Raw genomic sequence first — 23,052 nt, 5'->3', positions numbered from 1 at the left:
TGTTGGATCGCCACCAGCCGAGTCGGGGTCGCCGGGTGCAGTGTTGCAAGTCTCACGCTTCTTGCGGGGAGCTTGCAGGGTTCTTTAAAGCTGCTGGAAACAAAGTTGCAGCTTTTCTTGGAGCAGGTCCGCTGTCCTCGGGAGTTTCTTGTCTTTTCGAAGCAGGGGCAGTCCTCAGAGGATGTCGAGGTCGCTGGTCCCTTTGGAAGGCGTCGCTGGAGCAGGATCTTTGGAAGGCAGGAGACAGGCCGGTGAGTTTCTGGAGCCAAGGCAGTTGTCGTCTTCTGGTCTTCCTCTGCAGGGGTTTTCAGCTAGGCAGTCCTTCTTCTTGTAGTTGCAGGAATCTAATTTTCTAGGGTTCAGGGTAGCCCTTAAATACTAAATTTAAGGGCGTGTTTAGGTCTGGGGGGTTAGTAGCCAATGGCTACTAGCCCTGAGGGTGGGTACACCCTCTTTGTGCCTCCTCCCAAGGGGAGGGGGACACAATCCTAACCCTATTGGGGGAATCCTCCATCTGCAAGATGGAGGATTTCTAAAAGTCAGAGTCACCTCAGCTCAGGACACCTTAGGGGCTGTCCTGACTGGCCAGTGACTCCTCCTTGTTGCTTTCTTTGTTCCCTCCAGCCTTGCCGCCAAAAGTGGGGGCCGTGGCCGGAGGGGGCGGGCAACTCCACTAAGCTGGAGTGCCCTGCTGGGCTGTGACAAAGGGGTGAGCCTTTGAGGCTCACCGCCAGGTGTCACAGCTCCTGCCTGGGGGAGGTGTTAGCATCTCCACCCAGTGCAGGCTTTGTTACTGGCCTCAGAGTGACAAAGGCACTCTCCCCATGGGGCCAGCAACATGTCTCTGGTGTGGCAGGCTGCTGGAACTAGTCAGCCTACACAGACAGGCGGTTAAGTTTCAGGGGGCACCTCTAAGGTGCCCTCTGGGGTGTATTTTGCAATAAAATGTACACTGGTATCAGTGTGCATTTATTGTGCTGAGAAGTTTGATACCAAACTTCCCAGTTTTCAGTGTAGCCATTATGGTGCTGTGGAGTTCGTGTTTGACAGACTCCCAGACCATATACTCTTATGGCTACCCTGCACTTACAATGTCTAAGGTTTTGTTTAGACACTGTAGGGGTACCATGCTCATGCACTGGTACCCTCACCTATGGTATAGTGCACCCTGCCTTAGGGCTGTAAGGCCTGCTAGAGGGGTGTCTTACCTATACTGCATAGGCAGTGAGAGGCTGGCATGGCACCCTGAGGGGAGTGCCATGTCGACTTACTCGTTTTGTCCTCACTAGCACACACAAGCTGGCAAGCAGTGTGTCTGTGCTGAGTGAGAGGTCTCCAGGGTGGCATAAGACATGCTGCAGCCCTTAGAGACCTTCCTTGGCATCAGGGCCCTTGGTACTAGAAGTACCAGTTACAAGGGACTTATCTGGATGCCAGGGTCTGCCAATTGTGGATACAAAAGTACAGGTTAGGGAAAGAACACTGGTGCTGGGGCCTGGTTAGCAGGGTCCCAGCACACTTCTCAGTCAAGTCAGCATCAGTATCAGGCAAAAAGTGGGGGGTAACTGCAACAGGGAGCCATTTCTTTACACAAGCCCCCCCCAGCCCACAGGCCAGGAGACTCAGCCCAAGCTGGGAGAGTCTTCCTAGTCTGTCAGGCGAGGAAGAGTAGGAGAAATAGGCTGGTTAGTTGCAGGGCCTACTCTGCCTTACATCCTTCTGTTCAGGTCATTCCCTTTGGGGAACTGACCCACTTCCACAGTGATCGGACCTAGTCTGAATTGCCTCTTGTCTGCCTCTTCAATGTCTCCACCCATTCTTTTTATTTTGGGTTTAGAGGTATCCACCTCTGCTAATCTTATCTTGGCCAGGGTTACCCCTAGCTTACCCATAGAGGTTACCCAGAGCTGGAGTAACCCCACCATGACCAATAGGGTCAGGGGGCCTAACTTGCTATTTGGCATGGGGTCAGACCACCATGCTAAGGATAGTGCAGCCATAAAGGCTAACACCCAGCAGAGGCCACTGACAGCTGTCAGTGCCCAGAACCACACCTTTAGCTCTTCACCTAAAAGGGAAGGGGCTAAGTTACAGGCTTCTTTGGGTTCAGGTTGCCTGTCTGCTGTATTGGAGTGGGGGGTTACCACATCTTGTAGTAAACACCCTTCTTCCACTCTTTCTTCTGTTAGCTGAGGAGCCACCCACTCAGGTTTAACAGTTGCCTGACTAGCCAGGACTTCTTGTGGGTCAGGTTGGACTTTATCAGGGCCATTTTTGGACTTCTCCCCTACTGGAGCAGAATCTCCTTGGCTTGCTGTAACCTTGGCTAAAGGTTGTCCACCCCTCCTACTCTGTTTTCTTTTCTTCTTTTTCTGGGGCCTGCTTGCATTTACTGCAGAGGCAGGACTTCCAGAATCCTTGGGAGAGGACTGGCACTGGACCAGTTCCTCTCTTGAGCTCTGACTAACCTCTGGGTAGTCATTTCCAAGGAGACAATCAAGGGGGAGGTCTGTACTGACTACTACCCTTCTCCAGCTAAGAGTGCCACCCACTTCTATGGGCACTAAAGCCACAGGCCTCTTAGTGACCCTGTCTAGGCTAACTCTTACCCTGGCAGTCTCACCTGGGATGTACTGGTTTGAGAGCACCAGCCTGTCATGCACAATAGTGTGACTGGCACAAGTGTCTCTCAGGGCAGTGGTTGGGATTCCATTCACCAGTAGGTGGTGGAAGTGTCTACTTCCCTCTGGAATCTCCAACTCACCTGTTGGGCCCTGTTTCCAGTTGAAGGCTAGGAAGACCTCCTCATCTGAGGAGTCATCTCCCATGGCTACACTGGTTACCCCAGGAATTTTGTTCTGGGGTTTGTTTTTGGGACAAGAAGTGTCCTTGGTGTGGTGCCCAGACTGTTTACAGTTGTGGCACCATGCCTTAGTGGCATCCCAGTTCTTACCCTGGTACCCACCTTTGTTTTGGGTTGTGTCTTGGGGCCCACCCACCTGTTCTGGTTTTTGGGGGCCTACAGAGGACTCTTTTTCTTTGTTTCTAGTGTTACCCACTTTCTCCTGGGGAGTTTTTGTAACCCCTTTCTTTTGGTCACCCCCAGTGGAAGTTTTGGTTACCCTAGTCTTGACCCAGTGGTCTGCCTTCTTTCCCAATTCTTGGGGAGAAATTGGACCTAGGTCTACCAGATACTGATGCAACTTTTCATTGAAGCAGTTACTTAAAATGTGTTCTTTCATAAACAAATTATAAAGCCCAACATAGTCACACACTTCATTTCCAGTTAACCAACCATCTAGTGTTTTTACTGAGTAGTCTACAAAATCAACCCAGGTCTGGCTCGAGGATTTTTGAGCCCCCCTGAACCTAATTCTATACTCCTCAGTGGAGAATCCAAAGCCCTCAATCAGGGTACCCTTCATGAGGTCATAAGATTCTGCATCTTTTCCAGAGAGTGTGAGGAGTCTATCTCTACACTTTCCAGTGAACATTTCCCAAAGGAGAGCACCCCAGTGAGATCTGTTCACTTTTCTGGTTACACAAGCCCTCTCAAAAGCTGTGAACCATTTGGTGATGTCATCACCATCTTCATATTTTGTTACAATCCCTTTGGGGATTTTTAGGATGTCAGGAGAATCTCTGACCCTATTTAAGTTGCTGCCACCATTGATGGGACCTAGGCCCATCTCTTTTCTTTCCCTTTCTATGGCTAGGAGCTGCTTTTCCAAAGCCAATCTTTTGACCATCCTGGCTAACAGGGGGTCATCCTCACTGAGAGCATCCTCAGTGATTTCAGAAATGCTGGACCCTCCTGTGAGGGAAGCAACATTTCTGACTATCATTTTTGGAGACAGGGCTTGAGAGGCCCTGGTCTCCCTATTTAGGACTGGAAGGGGGGAATTACCCTCCAAGTCACTAATTTCTTCCTCTGTGAAGTCATCCTCAGAGGGGTTGGCTTTTTCAAACTCTGCCAACAGCTCCTGGAGCTGAATTTTGGTAGGTCTGGAGCCAATGGTTATTTTCTTTATATTACAGAGAGACCTTAGCTCCCTCATCTTAAGATGGAGGTAAGGTGTGGTGTCGAGTTCCACCACATTCATCTCTGTATCAGACATTATTTTGCTAAAAGTTGGAAGACTTTTTAAAGAATCTAAAACTGTTTCTAGAATCTAATTTCAAACCTTTAACAAACTTTTAAACTCTAAAAGACAATGCTAAACAGGGACTTAACACACAAGGCCCTAGCAGGACTTTTAAGAATTTAGAAAAATTTCAAATTGCAAAAATGAATTTCTAATGACAATTTTGGAATTTGTCGTGTGATCAGGTATTGGCTGAGTAGTCCAGCAAATGCAAAGTCTTGTACCCCACCGCTGATCCACCAATGTAGGAAGTTGGCTCTGTATGTGCTATTTCAAAGTAAGGAATAGCATGCACAGAGTCCAAGGGTTCCCCTTAGAGGTAAAATAGTGGTAAAAATAGATAATACTAATGCTCTATTTTGTGGTAGTGTGGTCGAGCAGTAGGCTTATCCAAGGAGTAGTGTTAAGCATTTGTTGTACATACACAGACAATAAATGAGGTACACACACTCAGAGACAAATCCAGCCAACAGGTTTTTATATAGAAAAATATATTTTCTTAGTTTATTTTAAGAACCACAGGTTCAAATTCTACATGTAATATCTCATTCGAAAGGTATTGCAGGTAAGTACTTTAGGAACTTCAAATCATCAAAATTGCATGTATACCTTTCAAGTTATTCACAAATAGCTGTTTTAAAAGTGGACACTTAGTGCAATTTTCACAGTTCCTAGGGGAGGTAAGTATTTGTTAGGTTAACCAGGTAAGTAAGACACTTACAGGGCTTAGTTCTTGGTCCAAGGTAGCCCACCGTTGGGGGTTCAGAGCAACCCCAAAGTCACCACACCAGCAGCTCAGGGCCGGTCAGGTGCAGAGTTCAAAGTGGTGCCCAAAACACATAGGCTAGAATGGAGAGAAGGGGGTGCCCCGGTTCCGGTCTGCTTGCAGGTAAGTACCCGCGTCTTCGGAGGGCAGACCAGGGGGGTTTTGTAGGGCACCGGGGGGGACACAAGCCCACACAGAAATTTCACCCTCAGCGGTGCGGGGGCGGCCGGGTGCAGTGTAGAAACAAGCGTCGGGTTCGCAGTGTTAGTCTATGAGAGATCTCGGGATCTCTTCAGCGCTGCAGGCAGGCAAGGGGGGGGTTCCTCGGGGAAACCTCCACTTGATCAAGGGAGAGGGGCTCCTGGGGGTCACTCCTCCAGTGAAAGTCCGGTCCTTCAGGTCCTGGGGGCTGCGGGTGCAGGGTCTCTCCCAGGTGTCGGGACTTTGGATTCAAAGAGTCGCGGTCAGGGGAAGCCTCGGGATTCCCTCTGCAGGTGGCGCTGTGGGGGCTCAGGGGGGACAGGTTTTTGTACTCACAGTCTTAGAGTAGTCCTGGGGTCCCTCCTGAGGTGTTGGATCGCCACCAGCCGAGTCGGGGTCGCCGGGTGCAGTGTTGCAAGTCTCACGCTTCTTGCGGGGAGCTTGCAGGGATCTTTAAAGCTGCTGGAAACAAAGTTGCAGCTTTTCTTGGAGCAGGTCCGCTGTCCTCGGGAGTTTCTTGTCTTTTCGAAGCAGGGGCAGTCCTCAGAGGATGTCGAGGTCGCTGGTCCCTTTGGAAGGCGTCGCTGGAGCAGGATCTTTGGAAGGCAGGAGACAGGCCGGTGAGTTTCTGGAGCCAAGGCAGTTGTCGTCCTCTGGTCTTCCTCTGCAGGGGTTTTCAGCTAGGCAGTCCTTCTTCTTGTAGTTGCAGGAATCTAATTTTCTAGGGTTCAGGGTAGCCCTTAAATACTAAATTTAAGGGCGTGTTTAGGTCTGGGGGGTTAGTAGCCAATGGCTACTAGCCCTGAGGGTGGGTACACCCTCTTTGTGCCTCCTCCCAAGGGGAGGGGGTCACGATCCTAACCCTATTGGGGGAATCCTCCATCTGCAAGATGGAGGATTTCTAAAAGTTAGAGTCACTTCAGCTCAGGACACCTTAGGGGCTGTCCTGACTGGCCAGTGACGACTCCTTGTTTTTCTCATTATTTTCTCCGGCCTTGCCGCCAAAAGTGGGGCCTGGCCGGAGGGGGCGGGCAACTCCACTAGCTGGAGTGTCCTGCTGGGTTGGCACAAAGGAGGTGAGCCTTTGAGGCTCACCGCCAGGTGTGACAATTCCTGCCTGGGGGAGGTGTTAGCATCTCCACCCAGTGCAGGCTTTGTTACTGGCCTCAGAGTGACAAAGGCACTCTCCCCATGGGGCCAGCAACATGTCTCGGTTTGTGGCAGGCTGCTAAAACTAGTCAGCCTACACAGATAGTCGGTTAAGTTTCAGGGGGCACCTCTAAGGTGCCCTCTGGGGTGTATTTTACAATAAAATGTACACTGGCATCAGTGTGCATTTATTGTGCTGAGAAGTTTGATACCAAACTTCCCAGTTTTCAGTGTAGCCATTATGGTGCTGTGGAGTTCGTGTTTGACAGACTCCCAGACCATATACTCTTATGGCTACCCTGCACTTACAATGTCTAAGGTTTTGTTTAGACACTGTAGGGGTACCATGCTCATGCACTGGTACCCTCACCTAGGGTATAGTGCACCCTGCCTTAGGGCTGTAAGGCCTGCTAGAGGGGTGTCTTACCTATACTGCATAGGCAGTGAGAGGCTGGCATGGCACCCTGAGGGGAGTGCCATGTCGACTTACTCGTTTTGTCCTCACTAGCACACACAAGCTGGCAAGCAGTGTGTCTGTGCTGAGTGAGAGGTCTCCAGGGTGGCATAAGACATGCTGCAGCCCTTAGAGACCTTCCTTGGCATCAGGGCCCTTGGTACTAGAAGTACCAGTTACAAGGGACTTATCTGAATGCCAGGGTGTGCCAATTGTGGATACAATGGTACATTTTAGGTGAAGGAACACTGGTGCTGGGGCCTGGTTAGCAGGGTCCCAGCACACTTCTCAGTCAAGTCAGCATCAGTATCAGGCAAAAAGTGGGGGGGTAACTGCAACAGGGAGCCATTTCTTTACACATAACCTAAACACTCCATAGCCTACCTCCTCGCCCACACATTCTTGCAGCATTCACAACCGCGTTGCAATCTGCCACACCACAGCATTCCCAAGACTTTGCCACCACAGTTTGACCGAGACTCACTACCTCTGTCACTTGACCGACTCCCAACCTCCAGAGCTTGAAACAAAAACATGTGCACCACCTCCAGAGCTTGACACAAAAACATATGACCACCTCCACAGCTTGGCACAAACATGTGCGCCATCTCCACAGCTTGACACAAACGCATGTGGGCCACCTCCACAGCTTGACACAAACACATGTGCGCCACCTCCACAGCTTGTCACAAACACATGTGCATCATCTCCACAGCTTGACACAAAAACATGTGCACCAACTCCACAGCTTGACACAAAAACATGTTGTAGGAAGTTGGCTCTGTATGTGCTATTTCAAAGTAATGAATAGTATGCACAGAGTCCAAGGGTTCCCCTTAGAGGTAAGATAGTGGCAAAAAGAGATAATACTAATGCTCTATTTTGTGGTAGTGTGGTCGAGCAGTAGGCTTATCAAAGGAGTAGTGTTAAGCATTTGTTGTACACACACAGGCAATAAATGAGGAACACACACTCGGAGACAATTCCAGGCCAATAGGTTTTTGTATAGAAAAATATATTTTCTTAGTTTATTTTAAGAACCACAGGTTCAAATTTTACATGTAATACTTTGAATGAAAGGTATTGCAGGTAAGTACTTTAGGAACTTTGAATAATCACAATAGCATATTTACTTTTAAAATAAAACACATATAGCTATTTTAAAACTAGACAGTGCAATTTTCACAGTTCCTAGGGGAGGTAAGTATTTGTTAGTTCTTGCAGGTAAGTAAACCACCTACTGGGTTCAAGTTTGGGTCCAAGGTAGCCCACCGTTGGGGGTTCAGAGCAACCCCAAAGTTACCACACTCAGGGCCGGTCAGGTGCAGAGTTCAAAGTGGTGCCCAAAACGCATAGGCTTCAATGGAGAGAGGGGGGGGGCGGTTCCAGTCTGCCAGCAGGTAAGTACCCGCGTCTTCGGAGGGCAGACCAAGGGGGTTTTGTAGGGCACCGGGGGGACACAAGTTAGCACAGAAAGTACACCCTCAGCAGCACGGGGGCGGCCGGGTGCAGTGTGCAAACACACGTTGGGTTTTCAATTGGAATCAATGGGAGACCAAGGGGTCTCTTCAGCGATGCAGGCAGGCAAGGGGGGGGCTCCTCGGGGTAGCCACCACCTGGGCAAGGGAGAGGGCCTCCTGGGGGTCACTCCTGCACTGGAGTTCCGATCCTTCAGGTCCTGGGGGCTGCGGGTGCAGGGTCTTTTCCAGGCGTCGGGATCTGGGAGTCAGGCAGTCGCGGTCAGGGGGAGCCTCGGGATTCCCTCTGCAGGCGTCGCTGTGGGGGTTCAGGGGGGGCAACTCTGGTTACTCACAATCTTGGAGTCGCCGGGGAGTCCTCCCTGAAGTGTTGTTTCTCCACAAGTCGAGCCGGGGGCGTCGGGTGCAGAGTAGCAAGTCTCACGCTTCTGGCGGGAAACGCAGTTGTCTTTAAGTTGCTCCTTTGGAAACAAAGTTGCAGTCTTTGGTGAACAGGGCCGCTGTTCCCGGGAGTTTCTTGGTCCTTTTAGACCAGGGCAGTCCTCTGAGGATTCAGAGGTCGCTGGTCCTGGGGAAAGCGTCGCTGGAGCAGTTTCTTCAGAAGGGGGGGAGACAGGCCGGTAGAGCTGGGGCCAAAGCAGTTGGTGTCTCCGTCTTCTCTGCAGGGTTTTTCAGCTCAGCAGTCCTCTTCTTCTTAGGTTGCAGGAATCTGAGTTCCTGGGTTCAGGGGAGCCCCTAAATACAGAATTTAGGGGTGTGTTTAGGTCAGGGAGGGCAGTAGCCAATGGCTACTAGCCCTGAGGGTGGCTACACCCTCTTTGTGCCTCCTCCCAAGGGGAGGGGGTCACATTCCTATCCCTATTGGGGGGATCCTCCATCTGCAAGATGGAGGATTCCTAAAAGTCAGAGTCACTTCAGCTCAGGTTGCCTTAGGGGCTGTCCTGACTGGCCAGTGACTCCTCCTTGTTTTTCTCATTATCTCCTCCGGCCTTGCCGCCAAAAGTGGGTCCGTGGCCGGAGGGGGCGGGCAACTCCACTAGCTGAAATGCCCTGGGGTGCTGTAACAAAGGGGGTGAGCCTTTGAGGCTCACCGCCAGGTGTTACAGCTCCTGCAAGGGGGAGGTGATAAGCATCTCCACCCAGTGCAGGCTTTGTTACTAGCCACCGAGTGACAAAGGCACTCTCCCCATGTGGCCAGCAACATGTCTCGAGTGTGGCAGGCTGCTAAAACCAGTCAGCCTACACAGGTAGTTGGTTAAGGTTTCAGGGGGCACCTCTAAGGTGCCCTCTGGGGTGTATTTTACAATAAAATGTACACTGACATCAGTGTGCTTTTATTGTGCTGAGAAGTTTGATACCAAACTTCCCAGTTTTCAGTGTAGCCATTATGGTGCAGTGGAGTCCGTGTTTGACAGACTCCCAGACCATATACTCTTATGGCTACCCTGCACTTACAATGTCTAAGGTTTTGCTTAGACACTGTAGGGGCACAGTGCTCATGCACTGTTGCCCTCACCTATGGTATAGTGCACCCTGCCTTAGGGCTGTAAGGCCTGCTAGAGGGGTGACTTATCTATACTGCATAGGCAGTGTGAGGTTGGCATGGCACCCTGAGGGGAGTGCCATGTCGACTTACTCGTTTTGTCCTCACCAGCACACACAAGCTGGCAAGCAGTGTGTCTGTGCTGAGTGAGGGGTCCCCAGGGTGGCATAAGATATGCTGCAGCCCTTAGAGACCTTCCCTGGCATCAGGGCCCTTGGTACCAGGGGTACCAGTTACAAGGGACTTACCTGGATGCCAGGGTGTGCCAATTGTGTAAACAAAAGTACAGGTTAGGGAAAAAAACATTAGTGCTGGGGCCTGGTTAGCAGGCTTCAGCACACTTTCAAATCAAAACATAGCATCAGCAAAGGCAAAAAGTCAGGGGGTAACCATGCCAAGGAGGCATTTCGTTACACAACCCCCCCCCCCAAACGAAAGAGGATGAGACTAATCTTTCCCAAGAGAGTCTTCATTTTCTAAGTGGAAGAACCAGGAAAGGCCATCTGCATTGGCATGGGCAGTCCCAGGTCTCTGTTCCACTATAAAGTCCATTCCCTGTAGGAAGATGGACCACCTCAACAGTTTTGGATTTTCACCTTTCATTTGCATCAGCCATCTGAGAGGTCTGTGGTCAGTTTGAACTACAAAGTGAGTACCAAAGAGGTATGGGCTCAGCTTCTTCAGGGACCAAACCACAGCAAAGGCCTCCCTCTCAATGGCACTCCAACGCTGCTCCCTGGGGAGTAACCTCCTGCTAATGAAAGCAACAGGCTGGTCAAGGCCATCATCATTTGTTTGGGACAAAACTGCCCCTATCCCATGTTCAGAGGCATCTGTCTGCACAATGAACTGCTTGGAGTAATCTGGAGCTTTTAGAACTGGTGCTGTGCACATTGCTTGTTTCAGGGTGTCAAAGGCCTGTTGGCATTCTACAGTCCAGTTTACCTTCTTGGGCATTTTCTTGGAGGTAAGTTCTGTGAGGGCTGTCACTATGGATCCATATCCCTTCACAAACCTCCTGTAGTACCAAGTCAAGCCAAGGAATGCCCTGACTTGAGTCTGGGTTTTTGGAGCTGCCCCGTCCAGAATAGTCTGGATCTCAGGCTGGAGTGGCTGAACTTGGCCTCCACCTACAAGGTGTCCCAAGTAAACCACAGTTCCCTGCCCTATCTGGCATTTGGATGCCTTGATAGAGAGGCCTGCTGATTGCAGAGCCTTCAAAACCTTCTTCAGGTGGACCAGGTGCTCCTGCCAGCTGGAGCTAAAGACAGCAATATCATCAAGATAAGCTGCACTAAAGGAGTCCAAACCAGCAAGGACTTGATTCACCAACCTTTGGAAGGTGGCAGGGGCATTCTTTAAACCAAAGGGCATAACAGTAAACTGATAATGCCCATCAGGTGTGGAGAATGCTGTTTTTTCTTTTGCTCCAGGTGCCATTTTGATTTGCCAGTACCCTGCTGTTAAGTCAAAGGTACTTAAGAATTTGGCAGCACCTAATTTATCAATCAGTTCATCAGCCCTTGGAATGGGATGGGCATCTGTCTTGGTGACAGAATTAAGTCCTCTGTAGTCCACACAAAACCTAATTTCTCTCTTTCCATCTTTAGTGTGAGGTTTGGGGACTAAGACCACTGGGCTAGCCCAGGGGCTGTCAGAGTGCTCAATGACTCCCAATTCCAGCATCTTGTGGACTTCCACCTTGATGCTTTCCTTAACTTGGTCAGACTGTCTGAAAATTTTGTTTTTGACAGGCATGCTGTCTCCACATCATGGGTACACAGGTGTGTCTGACCAGGGGTTAGGGAAAAGAGCTCAGCAAACTGTTGCAGGACTTTCCTACAGTCAGATTGCTGTTGGCTAGAGAGGGTGTCTGAATAGATCACTCCATCTACGGAGCCATCCTTAGGGTTTGATGAGAGGAGATCAGGGAGAGGTTGACTCTCAGCTTCCTGGTCCTCATCTGTTACCATCAACAGATTCACATCAGCCCTATCATGGAAGAGCTTAAGGCGGTTCACATGGATCACCCTCTTGGGGCTCCTGCTAGTGCCTGGGTCCACCAGGTAGGTGACCTGACTCTTCTTTTCTAGCACTGGGTAAGGGCCACTCCATTTGTCCTGGAGTGCCCTGGGAGCCACAGGCTCCAAAACCCAGACTTTCTGCCCTGGTTGAAATTCAACCATTGCAGCCTTTTAGTCATACCAAAACTTCTGGAGCTGTTGGCTGGCCTCAAGGTTTTTACTTGCCTTTTCCATGTACTCTGCCATCCTTGAACGTAGGCCCAGTACATAGTCCACTATGTCTTGTTTAGGCTCATGAAGAGGTCTCTCCCAGCCTTCTTTCACAAGAGCTAGTGGTCCCCTTACTGGGTGGCCAAACAGAAGTTCAAAGGGTGAGAACTCTACTCCCTTCTGAGGCACCTCTCTGTAAGCGAAAAGCAGACATGGCAGGAGGACATCCCATCTCCTTTTGAGTTTTTCTGGGAGCCCCATGATCATGCCTTTTAATGTCTTGTTGAATCTCTCAACAAGGCCATTAGTTTGTGGATGATATGGTGTAGTGAATTTATAAGTCACTCCACACTCATTCCACATGTGTTTCAGGTATGCTGACATGAAGTTGGTACCTCTGTCAGACACCACCTCCTTAGGTAAGCCCACTCTGGTAAAAATACCAATGAGGGCCTTGGCTACTGCAGGGGCAGTAGTCGACCTAAGGGGAATAGCTTCAGGGTATCTAGTAGCATGATCCACTACTACTAGTATGTACATATTCCCTGAGGCTGTGGGAGGTTCAAGTGGACCCACTACGTCCACACCCACTCTTTCAAAGGGGACCCCCACCACTGGAAGTGGAATGAGTGGGGCCTTTGGATGTCCACCTGTCTTACCACTGGCTTGACAGGTGGTACAGGAGACACAAAACTCCTTGACTTTCTGGGACATGTTGGGCCAGTAGAAGTGGTTGACTAGTCTCTCCCACGTCTTGGTTTGTCCCAAATGCCCAGCAAGAGGAATATCATGGGCTAAGGTCAGTATGAACTCTCTGAACTCCTGAGGCACTACCACTCTCCTAGTGGCACCAGGTTTGGGATCTCTTGCCTCAGTGTACAGGAGTCCATCTTCCCAATAGACCTTATGTGTTCCAGTTTTCTTGCCATTGGACTCTTCAGCAGCTTGCTGCCTAAGGCCTTCAAGAGAGGGACAGGTTTCTTGCCCCTTACACAACTGCTCCCTTGAGGGTCCCCCTGGGCCTAAGAGCTCAACCTGATAAGGATCCAACTCCATAGGCTCAGTTCCCTCAGAGGGCAGAACTTCTTCCTGAGAAGAGAGGTTCTCTTTTTGTTGTTGTGTTGCAGCTGGTTTCCCAGTTGTCTTTCCTTTCCTCTTGGTAGGCTGGGCCCTTTTTCCAGGCTCCAGCTCTACTTTTTCACCCTGAGCCTTGCACTGTGCCCTTGTCTTGACACACACCAGTTCAGGGATACCCAGCATGGCTGCATGGGTTTTCAGTTCTACCTCAGCCCATGCTGAGGACTCCAGGTCATTTCCAAGCAAACAGTCTACTGGGATATTTGAGGAGACCACCACCTGTTTCAGGCCATTGACCCCTCCCCACTCTAAAGTTACCATAGTCATGGGATGTACTTTAGTTTGATTGTCAGCATTGGTGACTGGATAAGTTTGTCCAGCCAGGTATTGACCAGGGGAAACCAGTTTCTCTGTCACCATGGTGACACTGGCACCTATATCCCTAAGGCCTTCTACACTTGTCCCATTAATTAAGAGCTGCTGCCTGTATTTTTGCATGTTAGGAGGCCAGGCAGCCAGTGTGGCTAAATCCACCCCACCCTAATGTAGCTTCAGTGTGACACCTGATTTGCTCTGGGCACACTGTTGATCCCACTTGGAGACTAGCCATTCCAGTGTTAGCTGGAATGGAGTTAGAAGTGGTACTTTTCTTGGGACAGGCCTTGTCTCCAGTTTGGTGTCCAGGCTGAGTACAGCTACAACACCAGGCCTTTTTGGGATCAAAGTTTTTACCCTTGTACCCACAATTGTTTTGTGAAGAGGCTCTGGGCCCACCCTCCTGTGCAGGTTTTTGGGGGCCTGAAGAAGACTCTTTACTAGTTTTGTTTTTGGATGTCTCAACACTCTTCCCCTGTGGAGGCTTTGTGACCCCTTTCTTTTGGTCACCCCCTGTGGAAGTCTTGGTCACCCTAGTCTTGACCCAATGGTCCGCCTTCTTTCCCAATTCTTGGGGAGAAATTGGTCCTAGGTCTACCAGATGCTGATGCAGTTTATCATTTGAACAATTACTCAATAGGTGTTCTTTCACAAATAAATTGTACAGCCCATCATAATCATTAACACCACTGCCTTGAATCCAACCATCCAGTGTTTTCACTGAGTAGTCCACAAAATCAACCCAGGTCTGGCTCTAGGTTTTTTGAGCCCCCCTGAATGTAATCCTATACTCCTCAGTGTAGAATCCAAAGCCCTCAATCAGGGTTCCCTTCATGAGGTCATAAGATTCTGCATCTTTTCCAGAGAGTGTGAGGAGTCTATCCCTACACTTTCCAGTGAACATTTCCCAAAGGAGAGCACCCCTGTGAGATTTGTTTACTTTTCTGGTTACACAAGCCCTCTCAAAAGCTGTGAACCATTTGGTGATGTCATCACCATCTTCATATTTAGTTACAATCCCTTTAGGGATTTTCAACATGTCAGGAGAATCTCTGACCCTATTTATGTTGCTGCCACCATTGACGGGACCTAGGCCCATCTCTTGTCTTTCCCTTTCTATGGCTAGGATCTGTCTTTCCAAAGCCAATCTTTTGGCCATTCTGGCTAGCAGGAGGTCCTCTTCACTGAGGCTATCCTCAGTGATTTCAGAGGTGCTGGCCCCTCCTGTGAGGTTAGCAGCATCTCTGACTATCACAGTTGGAATCAGGGATTGAGGGTCCCTGGGTTCCCTAGTTAGGACTGGAAGGTGGGAATTCTCCTCCATGTCACTAACATCATCCTCTGGGTTGTCATCCTCAGAGGGGTTGGCTTTTTCAAACTCTGCCAAAAGCTCCTGGAGCTGTTGTTTGGAGGGTCTTAAGCCAATTGTGATTTTCTTTATTTTGCAGAGTGACCTTAGATCCCTCATCTTAAGATGGAGGTAAGGTGTGAGGTCGAGTTCCTCCACATTCACATCTGCACCAGGCATTATGTTTCTAAAAGTTAGAATACTTTTTAAGAATCTAAAACTAGTTCTAGAATCTAATTCAAACTTTCACAAAACTTTTAAACTCTAAAAGAAATGCTAACAGGGACTAACACAAGGCCCTAGCAGGACTTTTAAGAATTTAGAAAAATAGCTCAAATTGCAAAAATCAGTTTCTAATGACAATTTTTGGAATTTGTCGTGTGATCAGGTATTGGCTGAGTAGTCCAGCAAATGCAAAGTCTTGTACCCCACCGCTGATCCACCAATGTAGGAAGTTGGCTCTGTATGTGCTATTTCAAAGTAAGGAATAGCATGCACAGAGTCCAAGGGCTCCCCTTAGAGGTAAGATAGTGGCAAAAAGAGATAATACTAATGCTCTATTTTGTGGTAGTGTGGTCAAGCAGTAGGCTTATCAAAGGAGTAGTGTTAAGCATTTGTTGTACACACACAGGCAATAAATGAGGAAAACACACTCGGAGACAATTCCAGGCCAATAGGTTTTTGTATAGAAAAATATATTTTCTTAGTTTATTTTAAGAACCACAGGTTCAAATTTTACATGTAATACTTTGAATGAAAGGTATTGCAGGTAAGTACTTTATGAACTTTGAATAATCAAAATAGCATATATACTTTTCAAATAAAACACATATAGCTATTTTAAAACTAGACAGTGCAATTTTCACAGTTCCTAGGGGAGGTAAGTATTTGTTAGTTCTTGCAGGTAAGTAAACCACCTACGGGGTTCAAGTTTGAGTCCAAGGTAGCCCACCGTTGGGGGTTCAGAGCAACCCCAAAGTTACCACACCAGCAGCTCGGGGCCGGTCAGGTGCAGAGTTCAAAGTGGTGCCCAAAACGCATAGGCTTCAATGGAGAAAGGGGGGGGGCCGGTTCCAGTCTGCCAGCAGGTAAGTACCCGCGTCTTCGGAGGGCAGACCAGGGGGGTTTTGTAGGGCACCGGGGGGGACACAAGTTAGCACAGACAGTACACCCTCAGCAGCACGGGGGGGCCGGGTGCAGTGTGCAAACACACGTCGGGTTTTCAATTGGAATCAATGGGAGACCAAGGGGTCTCTTCAGCGATGCAGGCAAGCAAGGGTGGGGGCTCCTCGGGGTAGCCACCACCTGGGCAAGGGAGAGGGCCTCCTGGGGTCACTCCTGCACTGGAGTTCCGATCCTTCAGGTCCTGGGGGCTGCGGGTGCAGGGTCTTTTCCAGGTGTCGGGATCTGGGAGTCAGGCAGTCGCGGTCAGGGGGAGCCTCGGGATTCCCTCTGCAGGCGTCGCTGTGGGGGCTCAGGGGGGGCAACTCTGGTTACTCTCAGTCTCGGAGTCGCCGGGGAGTCCTCCCTGAAGTGTTGTTTCTCCACAAGTCGAGCCAGGGGCGTCGGGTGCAGAGTAGCAAGTCTCACGCTTCTGGCGGGAAACGCAGTTGTCTTTAAGTTGCTCCTTTGGAAACAAAGTTGCAGTCTTTGGTGAACAGGGCCGCTGTTCTCTGGAGTTTCTTGGTCCTTTTAGAGCAGGACAGTCCTCTGAGGATTCAGAGGTCGCTGGTCCTGGGGAAAGCGTCGCTGGAGCAGTTTCTTCAGAAGGGGGGGGAGACAGGCAGGTAGAGCTGGGGCCAAAGCAGTTGGTGTCTCCGTCTTCTCTGCAGGGGTTTTCAGCTCAGCAGTCCTCTTCTTCTTAGGTTGCAGGAATCTGAGTTCCTAGGTTCAGGGGAGCCCCTAAATACAGAATTTAGGGGTGTGTTTAGGTCAGGGAGGGCAGTAGCCAATGGCTACTAGCCCTGAGGGTGGCTACACCCTCTTTGTGCCTCCTCCCAAGGGGAGGGGGTCACATTCCTATCCCTATTGGGGGGATCCTCCATCTGCAAGATGGAGGATTTCTAAAAGTCAGAGTCACTTCAGCTCAGGTTGCCTCAGGGGCTGTCCTGACTGGCCAGTGACTCCTCCTTGTTTTTCTCATTATCTCCTCCGGCCTTGCCGCCAAAAGTGGGGCCGTGGCCGGAGGGGGCGGGCAACTCCACTAGCTGAAATGCCCTGGGGTGCTGTAACAAAGGGGGTGAGCCTTTGAGGCTCACCGCCAGGTGTTACAGCTCCTGCAAGGGGGAGGTGATAAGCATCTCCACCCAGTGCAGGCTTTGTTACTAGCCACAGAGTGACAAAGGCACTCTCCCCATGTGGCCAGCAACATGTCTCGAGTGTGGCAGGCTGCTAAAACCAGTCAGCCTACACAGGTAGTTGGTTAAGGTTTCAGGGGGCACCTCTAAGGTGCCCTCTGGGGTGTATTTTACAATAAAATGTACACTGACATCAGTGTGCTTTTATTGTGCTGAGAAGTTTGATACCAAACTTCCCAGTTTTCAGTGTAGCCATTATGGTGCTGTGGAGTCCGTGTTTGACAGACTCCCAGACCATATACTCTTATGGCTACCCTGCACTTACAATGTCTAAAGTTTTGCTTAGACACTGTAGGGGCACAGTGCTCATGCACTGTTGCCCTCACCTATGGTATAGTGCACCCTGCCTTAGGGCTGTAAGGCCTGCTAGAGGGGTGACTTATCTATACTGCATAGGCAGTGTGAGATTGGCATGGCACCCTGAGGGGAGTGCCATGTCGACTTACTCGTTTTGTCCTCACTAGCACACACAAGCTGGCAAGCAGTGTGTCTGTGCTGAGTGAGGGGTCCCCAGGGTGGCATAAGATATGCTTCAGCCCTTAGAGACCTTCCCTGGCATCAGGGCCCTTGGTACCAGGGGTACCAGTACCAAGGGACTTACCTGGATGCCAGGGTGTGCCAATCAAGGGGGCAAACAAAAGTACAGGTTAGGGAAAGAACACTGGTGCTGGGGCCTGGTTAGCAGGCCTCAGCACACTTTCAAATCAAAACATAGCATCAGCAAAGGCAAAAAGTCAGGGGGTAACCATGCCAAGGAGGCATTTCCTTACACATGTGCACCAACTCCACAGCTTGACACAAAAACATGTGCACCAACTCCACAGCTTGGCACAAACACATGTGCGCCACCTCCACAGCTTGACACAAACAAATGTGCGCAACCTCCACAGCTTGACACAAAAACATGCACACCATCTCCACAGCTTGACACAAAAACATGTGCACCAACTCCACAGCTTGACACAAACACATGTGCACCAACTCCGCAGCTTGAAACAAACACATGTGCGCCACCTCCACAGCTTGACATAAAAACATGTGCACCAACTCCGCAGCTTGACACAAACACGTGCACCATCTCCACAGGTTGACACAAACACATGTGCGCCACCTCCACAGCTTGACACAAGCACATGTGCACCAACTCCACAGCTTGACACAAAAACGTGTGCACCAACTCCACAGCTTGACACAAACACGTGTGCCATCTCCACAGCTTGACACAAACAAATGTGCACCACCTCCACAGCTTGACACAAAAACGTGCACCAACTCCACAGCTTGACACAAACACGTGCGCCACCTCCACAGCTTGACACAAACACATGTGCGCCACCTCCACAGCTTGACACAAAAACATGTGCACCATCTCCACAGCTTGACACAAACACGTGCATTAGCTCTGCAGCTTGATACAAACGCGTGCCAGGTCTGCACCTCGACACACACAGATGTGAACCACTTCAACAGCTTGACACAAACACGTGTGCCACCTCCACAGCTTGACACAAACACATGTGCGCCATTTCCACAGCTTGACACAAACACATGTGCATCACTTCCACAGCTTGACATACACACGTGCGTCAGCTCTGCAGCTTGACACAAACACATGCTTCAGCTCTGCAGCTTGACACAAACACATGCTTCAGCTCTGCAGCTTGACACAAACACATGCTTCAGCTCTGCAGCTTGACACAAACACAAGCTTCAGCTCTGCAGCTTGACACAAACAGATGTGCACCACCTCCACAGCTTGACACAAACACATGTGCGCCAGCTCTGCAGCTTGACCGAGAATCGCCATCTCTGCAGCTCGATAAACACTTACTACCTTAGCAGTTTGACTAAGAATCACTATCTCTCCAGCTTGATCAAGACTCCCAACCTTCACACTCTGACAAACTTAGGCCCTCCTCCTCTGCACCATGACCTATAGTCACAACCTCAGTTGCTTGACAAGACATCCCACCATCCACCCCAACTCTGCTGCGCCAGACTGTCAGAGCCCCAAAACACAAGTCCCATATGTGATGTGGAGCTCGCTCGATTACATGTACTATAAGAGACAAAAAGGCAGACATGAAACAAACATAAAACAGTCAATAACAGTCTAACGTACCTTTCCTTCTAGGAAAAACTTTGCAAAGTACTTATAGCGATCAAGTCCTTCCGGATAATCTACTTCAACAGCAGGCAGCTGCCAGCCCACACGATCTGAAAACAGAGGCATTGGGAGAGTGAGAAGAGGACCTGTGTGAGTCACTTCCAAAGAATCAAGAGATCACACGTCGTGCACCGGCAGCAGCAATCATGAGCCAATGAAACAGGTCTTGTGCCACCTTTATCTGAAAATCTGTAAAGACTACAGATTGTGCAGCCATTTAATGCCAATCTGTAGTTCTGAATGATAGGGCTCACAAACATATGCGTTCAGTGCGAACAGCAAGAAGATGCCGGGCGCCAGAGTGCCTACCAGTATCACAGACCCATCATGTAGCACAGCGGGAGCTGTGGATCTCCTGCACTAAAGACAGATGACTCGCTTAGGTCTTCTATGATTTGGGGATGTTTGAGATGAAGGACACTGCTTCCAGCTACAGTGAAACGTATACATTCTCAGTTGCTATCAAGTTTCGGCAGCGCAAAACTATTAGCATGCTTTGTTCTGTGCCCAGTAAAAGCAGCAGGTGCACAAAAGTTGTATTAGAGGGCAGGAGGTTTGGGTCCCATCAAATGTTCGTGTGCCCAGTATGCGTGCAGGAAGGTAAACAAACGCTGAGGTGTCCACAGTTTGTTTTGCTTTCTTCTTTGCCATGAAGAATGTCCGGACCAAACCTTGCCTACTAAATGCTCTATTGAAAACAGATTCTCCCTGCATGTCCCGTGCAGCCATACTGTTGTAGGACTAACTATATTGAAAACAGATTCTCCCTGCATGTCCCGTGTAGCCATACTGTTGTAGGACTAACTGAGGACAAGTGAAGACCAGCTGAAAGATGAACAATGTTATTAACTGGCTGGGGTAGGGTGGTGTTAGAGATACAAGCACCTCCTGGGTAGATACAAAGTCAGCACAGCGCGCAGGCTTGGGGGTAGCGTAGCATTGGGAGGGTAGGGTAGCATTAGAGGTACAAGCTTCTCCCGGGTAGATACACACTCAGTTAGCATAGCATTAGGGGCTAGGGTAGCATTAGAGGTACAAGCTTCTCCCGGGTAGTTACACACTCAGTTAGCATAGCATTGGGGGCTAGGGTAGCATTAGAGGTACAAGCTTTTCCCAGGTAGATAGGCACTCACATAGCATAGCATTGGGAGGGTAGGGTAGCATTAGAGGTACAAGCTTCTCCCGGGTAGATACACACTCACTTAGCATAGGTACAAGCTCCTCCCGGGTAGATACACACTCACTTAGCATAGGTACAAGCTCCTCCCGGGTAGATACACACTCACTTAGCATAGCACTGGGGGCTAGGGTAGCAATAGAGGTATAAGCTTCTCCCAGTTAGATACACACTCAGTTAGCAGTTCACCATTTAGTCCTTTAAAAGACAAATCCAACAGCTCCGAAGAATGATGGTTTGGGAAGGAATTTGTGGCCTTTCAGAGGAGGCCCATGTGCTCCTTTCCACACCCTACTATTTCATTCAATCGGTCTAAAGTCCCTGGGACCTAACATTAAGGCCCCAACACTCCCACTAACCTATACTATCCGTTTGCAATCCCAGGGGCCTACCATTAAGAACGCAAAACTCCCACTAACCTTTACAATTTGTTTGTAGTCACTGTGATCTACCATTAAGGCCCCAACACTCCTACTAACCTATTCAATCTGTTGCTGTGACTGGGACCTACCATTAAGGCCCTAATGCTCCCACTTATCTATACGATCTGTTTGTAGACACTGGGGCCTAACATTAAGGAGGCAACACTCCCACTAACCTACACAATCTGTCTGTAGTCACTGAGACTTAACACTAAGGCTACACTCACCTGACCAACCTATACAATCTGTTTGCAGTTATCAGAAACTACCCTTAAGGCCCCAAAACTCCCACTAACCTACAGAGTTGGTTTGCAGTCACTGGGACATAACACTAAGGTAACACTCCCACTAACCTATACAATCTGCTTACAGTCACTGGGACCTACCGTTAAGGCCCTAAAACTCCCACTAACTTATACAATCTGTTTGCAGTCACTGGGAACTACCATTAAAGCTACACTCACCCCACTAACCCGTTCCATCGGTCTGGAGTAATTGAGACCTACCATTAAGGCCCTAACACTCCCACTAACCTATAAAATCTATTTGTAGTCACTGGGACCTGCCATTAAGGCCCCGCACTCCCACTAACCTATACAATCTGTCTGTAGTCACTGAGGACTATCATCAAGGGGACAACACTCCCAATAACCTATACAATCTGTTTGTAGTCACTGTGACCTACCTTTAAGGCCCTAACACTCCAACTAACCTATAAAATCACTTTGTAGTCACTGGGACCTACCATTAAGGAAGCAACACTCCCACAAACCTATACAATCTGTCTGCAGTCACTGGGACTTACCGTTAAGGAGACAACACTCCCAGTAACATATACAATCTATTTGCAGTCACTGGGACCTACCGTTAAGGCCCTAACACTGCCACTAACCTATACAATCCGTTAGAAGTTACTGGAACCTACCATTAAGATAATGCTCCCATTAACCTATACAATCTGTTTGTAGTCACTGGGACCTACCATTTAGGAGGCAACACTCCCACTAACCTATTCAATCTATTTGCAGTCACTGGGACCTACCGTTAAGGCCCTAACACTGCCACTAACCTATACAATCTGTTTGTAGTCACTGTGACCTACCATTAAGGCCCTAACACTCCAACTAACCTATAAAATCTCTTTGTAGTCACTGGGACCTACCATTAAGGAGGCAACACTCCCACTAACCTATACAATCTGTCTGCAGTCACTGGGACTTACCGTTAAGGAGACAACACTCCCAGTAACATATACAATCTATTTGCAGTCACTGGGACCTACCGTTAAGGCCCTAACACTGCCACTAACCTATACAATCTGTCTGCATTCACTGGGACCTACCGTTAAGGAGACAACACTCCCAGTAACATATACAATCTGTTTGCAGTCACTGGGACCAATCAATAAGGCCCTAACACTCCCACTAACCTATAAAATCTGTTTGTAGTCACAGGGGACTACCATTGAGGGGACAGCACTCCCACTAACCTATACAATCTGTCTGTAGTCACTGGGGACTATCATCGAGGGGACAACACATTCACTAACCTATACAATCTATTTGTAGTCACTGGGGCATAACATTAAAGCCCTAATACTCCCACTAACCTATACAATCTATTTGTAGTCACTGGGGCATAACATTAAAGCCCTAACACTTCCACTAACCTATACAATCTGTTTGTACTCACTGGGGCCTTCCATTAAGGAGACAACACAACCACTAACCTATGCAATCTGTTTGTAGTCACTGGGACCACCGATTAAGGCCCCAACACACCCACTAACCTATACAATCTGTTTGCAGTCACTAGGACCTATCATTAAGGCCTGACACTCCCACTAACCTATACAATCTGTTTGCAGTCACTAGGACCTATCATTAAGGCCGGACACTCCCACTAACCTATACAATCTGTTTGCAGTCACTAGGACCTATCATTAAGGCCTGACACTCCCACTGACCTATACAATCTGTTTGTAGTCACTGGGACCTACATTGAAGGCCAGACACTCCCAATAACCTATACAATCTGCTTGCAGTCACTGGGACCTACCACGAAGGCGCCTGAAACGCAACAATTGGAACGCCTATAATACCACCAAGGGGAAATGGCGCGCATAAACGAAAGTGACCTCATCCCAGCCCTAGCAGCCT

General features: G+C 49.2%; 1 protein-coding gene across 1 annotated transcript in view; it reads right to left on the bottom strand.

The window, feature by feature from the left end:
- Nucleotides 1–23,052, bottom strand: part of DHX37 (DEAH-box helicase 37) — a 520,920-nt gene that overhangs the window by 18,031 nt on the left and 479,837 nt on the right. Inside the window, exon 25 of the mRNA XM_069215377.1 lies at nt 19,250–19,344. Coding sequence (XP_069071478.1) covers nt 19,250–19,344 — 95 coding nt within the window. The remainder of the gene's footprint in view (nt 1–19,249; nt 19,345–23,052) is intronic.

The sequence above is a fragment of the Pleurodeles waltl genome, chromosome 11 (assembly GCF_031143425.1).
Source record: "Pleurodeles waltl isolate 20211129_DDA chromosome 11, aPleWal1.hap1.20221129, whole genome shotgun sequence".
NCBI classification, from domain to species: domain Eukaryota; kingdom Metazoa; phylum Chordata; class Amphibia; order Caudata; family Salamandridae; genus Pleurodeles; species Pleurodeles waltl.
Note: the sequence above shows the minus strand (reverse complement) of the source record. Positions and strands in the feature narration are given on the sequence as shown.